This window comes from Trachurus japonicus, chromosome 19 (genome assembly GCF_045865225.1).
Source record: "Trachurus japonicus isolate A0001 chromosome 19, Traja_1.0".
Lineage (NCBI taxonomy): Eukaryota > Metazoa > Chordata > Actinopteri > Carangiformes > Carangidae > Trachurus > Trachurus japonicus.
Window position 1 is genome coordinate 18116763 of NC_140925.1, and position 10736 is coordinate 18127498.

The following is a 10736-nucleotide window of genomic DNA, read 5'->3' on the forward strand; positions in this document are numbered from 1 at the left end:
CAGGGTAGATAAAATATACAGTACTAGTTTTAGTTTGTTCCACCCTGTTTAGATCCCTCATCTCCATATAGGATATTAAAGGGATAGTTCAAAATTTTGACAAATTGGCCCATTGCCATAATCCCTATAGTCATAGCAGTAGGTTTGTTATCTTTAATTGTCGGCGCAAGCTATTTTTAGCACAGTTTTTCGGCAAGCAGTCTCTGCTTTTGCCTCGAAAACAACAACCTCATAGCGTGGTGAATGTGCAGGTCACAACTTGTCTACCAGAGCGTTTTGGAGTTGATGGATTGTGTATTTGATGAGTTTGATGAGGGAAACCAAGAAATCCCATTAGCCTCCGTAGCGTAGCTCTGAGTAGCTCACGGCTCTGCTCCACCGTCCTACAAATAGATTGCACCGACAATTGAAGGTAACAAACCTACTTCTAAAACTATAAGGATTATGGCAATGGGCCAATTTGCCTAAATGTTGAACTATCCCTTTAACCCAGATAGGAGCGTTACAGTGTTCAGTATTGATTTACACTTAAAAATCATGACCAGTAGTATAACTGAAACTCTTTCCATTTATCAAAATGGCGCTGGACAGAACTTAAAGTGAACATCTTGGTCCTGCCAGATGGATTTCAGAAAACACTGGTTGACATTAAACTGTAGGAATTATTTTTAGACTTGTCACCAAATGAGTGATGAGAGCAGTGCCATGAAAATCAATCAATCATCAACCAGCAGATGATTTGCTCAGTGCTAATAGAACTAAAATATTTTTTTAGTGTAATGTAAAATAGTTTGGTCACAATAAAAAAAAAGGTAGGTTTCTCTACAAAGATAGTTTGACTATGTGTCCAGTTCTAGCTGGAACATGTAAAGAAGATCTAGTGTTTACATAAACTAATATAATTCTGTTTCTCCACTCTGCATCTGTCTGCTTCCTTTAATTTAATACAGTGCAGGCTCTGACATGAGCATCAATCACTAGCTCACTCAAATCTACCGAGTGACACAGTGATGGTTTTGATGCCCGTGCTCTCATCACTCACTGGGTGACAGTTAAACATTGAAACTTTAATGTCTGGTCACACTATCACTGATCAAAAGGACGCAGTTAGAGGAGCAGATCTAAAGGATGTGTGTCGGGTGGCATCGGGTGTCACCTAATCGCTAACGGGAAGAGTTGGAGCTGGATCGTGACCGGTGGCGGCGGCGTCCGGGCGAGCGAGACCTGCGTCGTACCGGAGAGCGTCGCCGAGGAGACCGAGACCTGAGAGGGAAAGAGTGAAAAAGAGGAGCAGGATAAGAATTAAGAATGAAAGTTACACCTTACACAAACAGTAAATTGTATTAGATGTGGTGACATCCGCGGTGCACATCACATGCTGCTCACCGTCTCCTCATTCGGGGCGGGGTGCGTCGCCACATCGGGGGTGGGGGCGGCATCCTGCGGGGAGGGGACAGCCTGCGAGGAGGAGGGCGCACCGTGGGAGTCAGCACGGCCGTGACTGTGATCTCCTGACCGTCAATCTGACCTGAAAGAGGAAAAAGAAAAAGGAAAATCCATAATGTCATCATTTCACATGACTAAGAATATGGCTCTGATTCAATCTGTTCATGTTTCCCATCATCCTCGCACCTCCGTCCATGTGTTTCAGGGCCTTCTCCGCCTCCTCGGGCGTCTCAAACTCCACGTAGGCGTAGCCTTTGGACAGGTGAGGGTGGATGCGGTTCATGGGCATTTCAATCATCTTGATCTTGCCATAGGTAGAGAAAATCTCCTGGATGTGTTCCTACAATGGCACAGAGGAGAACACATTTGGTCCAGCATCTACATTTAGATACATTTATATCTTAAGGAAATCAGTAGAGATCTTTGGTCAGTGGTTCTCACTAACAATCTGTACATTTACAACAGACTAATGAAGTTCCTGTTGTTGTAGAAGCCAGAGACTCATGGAGATGTCTCTGTCATTTATTATTCTGGTTAAGCAGTCACCTTGATGACGTTTCTCGTCAGCCGGCCCAGGTAGACCTTAGTGGGCTTGGGGGTCGGGCTCCTACGTCGTCGGTCTCTGTCATCCTTCTTTGCTGATTTTGACCTACGGTGACATTTACATTGCAGTTATTCATATTATCAGTGGTACAGTACCATCATTTCACTTTTATCAAACCATACTACTTGTCTCAACTGATGATTTGTAAAACATCATTATTTCATTGATGTTTATAGTTTATGTTTTGAGTAAAGGTGAAAGGTGAAAAATTTAGAGAAAACAAAATACATGCTATTTGGGAAAAAAGGCCTCAGCAACAGTATTAACATCCAAGTAAATGGAGTGAATATTGAAAGGGTTAGTGAGAATAAAGTACTGGGTGTGACTATTGATAATATGTTAACCTGGAAGCCACACATAAGAACTTTAAAAAGCAAGTTGGCCAGAAGTGTATCCATAATATGGAAAGCACAAAAAATAATAAATCAAAAAGCCCTCCATATGTTGTACTATGCACTAGTCTCTCCACACCTACAGTACTGTGCAGAGGTGTGGGGACACACATACAAAGGCTCCACCCATCCATTGTTATTACTCCAAAAAAGAGCACTGAGGATCTTACATTATGCCAATTATAGGGCACACACAAATCAGTTATTTATTAAATCTAATATTCTCAAACTATATGATTTAATAAACTATCGCACCATGCAAATTATGTACAAAGCTGCCAGCAACAGCCTCCCCCTCAACCTGCAAAAGCTATTCATGAACAGAGAAGGGAGACACAATCTTAGAGGGGAAAACATCTTTAAGCTGAGGAGGGCACGAACCACACTAAGATCCTTTTCCTTATCGGTCGCAGGCGTCAAAATATGGAATGTGCTAGAGGATGAAGTAAAAAAATTACCAACATTTAACGTCTTCAAGAAAAAGTATGTAAACTCAACGATTGACCGGTACAGATTGACACATGAGAGCTGATAAAGGTCAGAGAGGCTAACGGCAGACACAGTATCGAGACTACAAGGGGTAAAAACAAAAAGCACTGTGTTCCCAAAACAATGTGATGAACCAGAGAAACTTGTGTGGCCAGAGGCCAATGTCAGTTTGTACGTAGAATGTTATTATAATACGTAGTATGTTATTATAATGAGTATCAACAGGGTGATGATAAATTGGGGCACAGATGCAACTGTGATTTAATTGTGAGAAATCAGTCAAGTGAAGAACTCAACTAACTGCTAATCGACACACCAACGCCAATCAACTGGTCCACGATGGAGTTGCTGAGCTGGTCACTGAATGCGATTGACAGAGTGTTCTCAACAAGGCGTGCGGCCTCTGGTGAGCCAAGATGCCCGGACGGAACCTTCATGTCCGGCTACATGCTGGATGGATGGGAGAAGTGGAGAGTCCTTTGCCTTGCCCCACTGGATGTGGAGGATGTCGAGGACGTGTACATCTTCACGTTCATGACAATTGGAATGATCGCCCTGGGTTTTGGCGCCTACATGCAGTATCGTAAGATGAGAAAGATCGCCACCGAGCAAACCGACGCGAGGGAGGATAACGCAACAACTCGGAGTGCTGTGGTCGGGATACGGTCCGACATATCCGCAATCCGAGAGTATGTGTCACTGATGCGAGCTGACATAGCCAAAACTCGGGAGGAAATCGAGAGAAATGGCGACGAAAACCGCAGAGAATGAGTAAAAAGAAGAAAGGGCTCCTACACCATCCCACCATCCCAACTAAAAATCAATACACTGGACTTTTGCTCTCTGTCAATTGGACCACACCAGACTTTGCTCTCTGTCAATTGGACCATCTTGTGACTTTGTGACTTTTGTGACATGCCTGGCAACAAGAAGAGACTGTTGTTCGCTCATGACGGTTGGACACATGTGCAGACACACACGTAATCCTTATGCTCTATCTAGAGCTGGACTTCAATTTCTTCAACTCTACATACTGCCTAATGCTGCAACACATTATGTCAAAATGTCAAATGTTGGAAAAAAAAAAAAAAAAAAAATTGAGAAATGTCATGTTAAAAAAAAAAAAAAAAAAAAGTCAAATTGTTAAATTGTTAAATTTTGAAAATACTGGAAGAATGTTATGTCAAAAATGTAACATGCAGAAAAAATGAATATGTGAGTATTGGGGGCGGGACTAGATAAGCTTTTGCTTCTCCCGCTTTCCCTTTCGGTCATGTGTATTGTATTAATTGGATTGAGATGATGTGTGATGATGATGACTAATTGACATGCCCGAAATGAACCAAATAAATAAATAAAATAAATAAATAAATGTTTGCTCCTGAGCTGTAATGGATTTGTGTAAATGGGATAAAAAAAGAAAGAAAGAAAAGCAAATACCCCTGTAAAGTACAAGTATGGATGAAACTAATGACTCATCGTATTAATGACCCAGTTCATACTTTGAGCGGGAGCGTCTTCTGTTGTTGTGGCGCTGACGGCTAGGGCTTGGCGAGGAGGAGGAGGAGGAAGAAGAGGAGCGGGAGCTGGAGGAGCCTGAGTGGCTGGAGGCGGAGGAGCTGGAACCACTGGAGGAGCCTGAGCTGGAGCCTGAGCTGCTGCTGGAGCTGGAACTGGACCTGAAAAGACAGCAGTTTATGAAACAAAATACGAAGGAAAACAATCTGCTCAACACTAACAGTTGAAATTAGATCACCCGTTGTTTAACATTTCTAAATAGAAAAAACTAAAACAGAGCCTGGAAGCTGCCTCCAGTTTCATTGAATAGATTTAGTGCCTGACCTGCTGCTCCCACTAGAATTGCTTCTCCGTGTGCGGTTCTTCTCTCGGCCTCGGTCTTTATCAGCTCCTTCTTTAGTGGCTCCTGACTTCTCCTTTACTCGCTGTTTGCTCTTGTCATCCTCCTTCCTCTTGGTTGGGGAAGGAGCCCTGTTGGAGCAGAAGGAAACACACACAGAGTCAAACTTTAGGCCTTTAACAAGACCCAGAAATAAACATTCACATTTATTAAAGGTGTTTGCAAACAGTAATAACCGACTGTTGATATACAAATGTAAATTAATGAAATTTAAATTAAAATATCCCCGCACAGAGGTCATAATGCAAATACATGCACCTCTGGATCACTGAGCATTAAATAGAATGCAAAATTGTTTGGTAAACACCATAATGGCTGCCCAATTAACTGCCCTTAAACAAACAGCAATAACATTAGCATTAGCTAGTGAGATAATATCGGTTATATTAAGCTGTGCTGGTATTCAGGTGTGCGTTTTTTTAAAAGATAATATTGAATTTTCTTTGACTTGGTTTCACAACGCTGTTATTACTCAGTCATGCGTTAATGTAAATAAAAGAAACACTAATTCAAACTGAAACGTTTACTTACATATTAACCTAATCGCGACTGTTATAGTCGCAGAAAGATGACGCATTTGCCACAGCTTGACGTCATCCAATCACAGCATTCTACACACAGGGGCGGTGACAAGGGTTGACGTTCTCTCCCTCAGTATGGACTGCTAGGGCATTTTCTTGTCGGCATAAGGTTTAGCAAGTTAAAACTTTTGCATTGATTTATGATGCATGGTGGAGAAATGAACGAGGGAGCAAGGAAAGGAAATTAACAACATGCAAACACTTATCTTAGAAAAAACAAACTATTTCCATTAGCCTACTGTTGGTAAGAATCTTCAAAAACCCTAATGTGAAAGCTATCAAAATCTCACATAGCGCAAAAAAATAAAATAAAATATCAACCACAATTTGAAGTTGTTCCCACTTAACATTTTGTGTAGTTTATTTTTTGCACGCCTTTTTCTCTCATCTTGCCTTTTTTATTTTATTTTATTAGCCTGTTTAGATTTTTAGTTGTTTTGTTTGTTTGTTTTCCTTTCCTATCTATATGCAATCTCCCTTATGTTTCAATGTTTTTTGTTTGTTTGTTTGTTTGTTTTTTAACACAAACTGACAAAAAATGCTGTGTTTGATTTTCGGGAAGTTGCCTGACAGGTAATGCGGAGGACAAAAAAACACAATTTCATGAAGCCGGTAAGATAGGACTTGTGCCTGTCTTTCATATCAACAGAGGAGAACGTACCCTTGCTTGCAGTCGTTATACCACTTACTCACTAGAATAGATCATATTTTATCTGTCAGTCAAGTTAATGTATTAAGGTAATAAGATAACTCTAGTAGTCATATGAAAGGAACGGGGTGCTGCAGGACACAGAGGTAAGGGGATAGCCTACACATGTCCCAGTTAACAAAATCATATTGAATCAATGTTGAGATATGGTCAGGCAGAAATGTTTAATCTACGTTGATACCTGACATCGAAACCAAATTGAAAGCGCTCGTTATGATAGGTGTTGAATAACCGCAACTGACATTGAATCAACACTGATTAACGTTCACCTAAAAGCAGTGTGCTGCTGTATTTTAGTTGATTTTATAATGAAACAATGTTACTGAATCAATACTGTATCAACCGTATCAACTGTATCTAAATTGAAGCCCATGTGTAGGCAGATATAAAAGTTATTTTAGTCCAAAATTACCCTACTTCTGCATGCTGCATAAAAAATATGAAATCATAATGAAACACATTTGAATAACTGAAAAAGGTGACAGAAAACAGGCATTTAATGTTCAAGGTTTATTCTGAAAAGGCAAGTTTATGTCATAACGTATGACTAGTTTTATCAGAGTTAAAAGTCTCCCGGTCAACAACTCCAGAGGTGTGTCCAGAGCCTGGTGCTGGGGGTCCGGAGGAGCAGGCTGTCTGCGGGTGGAGGACTGGAGTGATGAGTTCTTGTAGGTAGGAGATGTGTGCCTGCACTTATGGGTCAGCAGTAGGATTTTGTGGTTGAACCGGAACGAGACAGGGAGCCAGTGAGGGGTTATGTGCTCATCTTTATGGCATCTCATCAGGATCCAGGCAGCGCTGTTTTACATGGACATCAGCTTCTGGACGTTATTGCCAGGAATCCCGAGCCTCTAACCTCTTAACCTACATGTAAAACAAACAATATATCAGGCGATTGTCATTTTGATTATTTTTTGTCACATAAATAAGCGTTTCTCAATAGCAAAACATAACAATAGGCCGCGTAATGTTAACTTATTCAGTTTTCCCCTCTAGTCAGTGTACAGCCAGGGCCAGCACTTTTGAGGAGTTCTACTACTTTTCAAACAGCCACAGAATATGTTGTGCTATGACTAAAATTACTCAGAATATGGGTTAGGGTTAGGGTTAAATGAAAGGGGAGACTCTCTACTTTCACCAGGGAAAAAAGTGAGTTTGTAGCATGTTCCACTTTTTAGTTATCCTCATTTGAATACAGCATGCTTTATCCAAATTCAGCATTCTGGAAGGATAATTCTGAAAAAAACAGGTTTAAAGTGAAGGAGACACTTTCAAGCAGAATTCTCTTTTGAACCTATTATTTATTTATTTATTTATTTATTTCAACGGCACCAATGATTCTCTCTACCACTAGATATAAAGTTTGGAGCTTTGGACTGCTCCATTCCTTGCTACCCTATTCTCAGTGCGAATCCGGCCCAGACTGGCGCGTCTGGTCGGGAACTGCAGTTGAGAATTTATTATTTAAGTAAGTTTTTTACGAGGTGACAGAAAAGTCAACAGGACAGGGGGGCGTATTAACCCGCTGAAACAACGGGTGACGCCACATGAGGGGGCGGACCCCGTCAGTTATTCGATTTTCTCAGTTGCATGTAAATTGAGACAAGGACAAAATCGAATTTAAAATCGATTAAGCTCTGCATTTAAACGTACTGACTGAAACAATGTTGATTCAGTGTTGGCATTTCAATTTACAATGTCAACCACCTTTCAATGTTGATTCAATGATACATATTTTCAACATTACATTTTTAGAATGTTGATCAACCATTGATTTTTCGACCTTAACCAACAATCAACCTTTCTGATCATCTTTTGCTATGTTTGTCCTCTGGGACAGCTGGGCGTAAGATGAGCTCCACAGATGATAGTGAGCCAGAAGAGACCAGCAACACCTCAGGCAGTATCAGGATCCTCGCCTTGACTGTGTGCTCTGCAGCCATTGGAGGCACCTTCCAGTATGGCTACAACATCTCCATCATCAATGCTCCCACCAGCTACATTCAGGGCTTCATCAATGATACCTACATGGAGCGCTGGGACACAAGCTTGGACGTCCCACAGGTGACCGTATTGTGGACTCTTATTGTATCTGCCTTTTCACTGGGAGGTTTGGTGGGTGCACTTCTAGCAGGGCCTATGGCAGTCCGCTTCGGGAGGAAGAACTCACTGCTTCTGAACAACTCTTTCCTGTTTGTTGGCGCTGTCCTTGTGCTAACATGCAGGGTGGCCAAATCATTTGAAATCATCATCCTCGCTCGATTTCTGGTGGGGATTAACTCAGGTGTGAGCATGAACATCCAGCCTATGTATTTTGGGGAGAGCGCCCCCAAACACCTCCGAGGTGCTGTGGCTTTTTCCTCTGCTGTTTTCACTGCATTTGGGATTTTCTTGGGTCAGGTTGTGGGACTCACTGAGCTGCTGGGTACAGAGCCTCTTTGGCCTTACCTGCTAGCTAGTAATGCTTTGCCAGGATTGATCCAGGTGCTCACCCTACCTTGGTTCCCTGAAAGCCCCAGATACCTCCTCATTGACCGGGGAGATAGGGAAGGATGTGCCCGGGCACTTGGAAGACTCCGTGGCGGGGAGGCTCCTGTCCTGGAGATGGAGGAGATGCTTCAGGAGCAACAATCAATAGCCTTAAATTCTGGATGTGCAGCTTCTGCCAAGACGCCGTGGTCCCTGTTTAAGGATCCTGACCTGCGATCCCAGCTCAGGACAGTCATGGCTGCCAGTAGTGCTATGATGCTCTGTGGCAATGATTCCTTCTACTTCTATGCTTCTTACATCTTTCTCGAAGCAGGGATTCCTCCAGAGAAGGTCCAGTATGTCACCATTGGCACAGGAGCATCTGAGCTAACTGCTTCTATACTCAGTAACCTTCTGATTGAACGAGTGGGCCGCAAGAACCTTCTCGTTGGAGGGTATAGTCTTATGTCTTGCTGGACCATAGTTTTTACTATAGCTCTGAACCTCCAGAGCCGTGGGGTTGCGGGGATGTCCTACCTCAGCATGGCATGCGTTTTCTCCTATATCCTTAGCTTTGGCTTGGGTCCTGCAGGAGTAACAGGGATCCTACCAGCTGAGATCTTTGACCAAGCTGCTCGCCCAGCAGCTTACATGGTTGCTGGCTCGTTCATGTGGATCAGCCTGTTCTTGATAGGAATGGTGTTCCCATTCATTGTCAAAGGCCTGGGGTACTTCTGCTTCTTACCTTTCCTGGGTGTGTGTGTGGTGTCTGCTTTGTTTCTGTGGCTAACCTTACCGGAGACTAAAGGCAAAACACTGGCTGAGATCACTGCAGAGTTTGATAGACAAAACAAAATGAAGAAAAAGAGGCAGGGGGATCAGCCCAATACAGATCAGTACCAGCTCGATACGACCTGTCCCTTCACTAGCCTTACAGACGATCATGGCCATAGCCATAAGAACAGAGACTAAAATTTGACATGGTTCAGATAAGTGGAGACAAACCAGGCTGTGCCTTTGTAATCACAAAATGCACTTTTAGAGGAGTAGATTACTCCAGAGATGTCATCTGAATACTCTGTTGATGAAAGATAAGGGTAATGACCATTAATTCAATTTAATTATGGTTTCATGAGCTTTAGGAGTCTCTATACATTACCCAAATGTGTAGAGTGTAAGATCGTCTTGCTTGAGCAGAAGTGTGACACTTTGCACTCAAAGGGAGTTTTAACACAAGATGCTGTTTTATTGTTGCTGCAGGAACAGTAGCAGTTCATATCAGAATACCAAAGATATTGCATGTCCACTCAGTCTCCTAGTAGAGTGCTAGGAACCTTACGAGTGACACATTTGACCTATCAACTTTTTGTTGAAGACATCATGCTAAAATGATCAAAAGGCAAAGTGATAAGCATGACCATTATCAGAGGAAGGAAAATCATTCCTTGATCATATAAAACCTTTGTATTTCCTCAGTCTGATTGTGTAGCTCATTCTCATGATTCAGTGTTCTTCATAATAAACATGACTTTATGCTTTTAAGTTGCTTTACGTTTCGATAAACATTCTGAATTGCTTTACCTCATAGATGTTTATTGTAAGAAGGGAATAGAGCTTTCAAGACACCATCTTGACTTTTGGCAATCAGATGTCAACCTGCTCTAGTCTCTCCGTCCTAGGTTATGGAACCTGTTATTGTCTTCAAGGCGTAATGTGTGTTTTTAATATCAATGAAGGAGTTCAGACTTTAGTAACCCACATTCATAACCACTCCAACTCCGTGAATGTTAGTAGGGTGGGTAATCGTTTGAATTGCATGTAGTGAAAGATTACCTACTCAGATTCAACATGTCTGCACTGGGTAGATAATGGTGCTTTAATGTGTAACCTGATTATGCTCATTGTTTTGTTGATATGTGTGTCCGGTTCAGTGGTCCATGCTTGTGTATGTTACTCATTCAAAGATCCAAGTGGAAATATTGACTCTAAGCTGTGGCCAGTTTCATCACATGTTCTTCTTAGCAGAGATGGGAATTGTGGAGGCATCAAGTCATCTCCATGGCATGCATGTATTTTTTCTGCCCATGCACTAAATGGTTAGCTGATGAGTGAATGCACCTGGTTCAGT

General features: G+C 42.1%; 1 protein-coding gene and 1 pseudogene across 1 annotated transcript; one reads left to right on the forward strand and one right to left on the reverse strand.

Annotated features, from left to right (window-relative positions):
* Positions 1-506: 506 nt before the first annotated feature.
* On the reverse strand, positions 507-6327 carry LOC146967797 (RNA-binding protein with serine-rich domain 1-like). The gene is made up of 7 exons (XM_085762284.1): positions 6321-6327; positions 4774-4963; positions 4434-4610; positions 1993-2095; positions 1633-1786; positions 1387-1528; positions 507-1263 (listed from the first exon to the last, which is right to left on the reverse strand). Exons 1-7 carry the CDS (start codon positions 6325-6327, stop codon positions 1164-1166), a joined length of 873 nt encoding a protein of 290 aa, XP_085618410.1. The 3' UTR covers positions 507-1163.
* A 1641-nt stretch (positions 6328-7968) lies between these two features.
* Positions 7969-10001, forward strand: LOC146967798 (solute carrier family 2, facilitated glucose transporter member 11 pseudogene; annotated as a pseudogene).
* Positions 10002-10736: the final 735 nt, after the last annotated feature.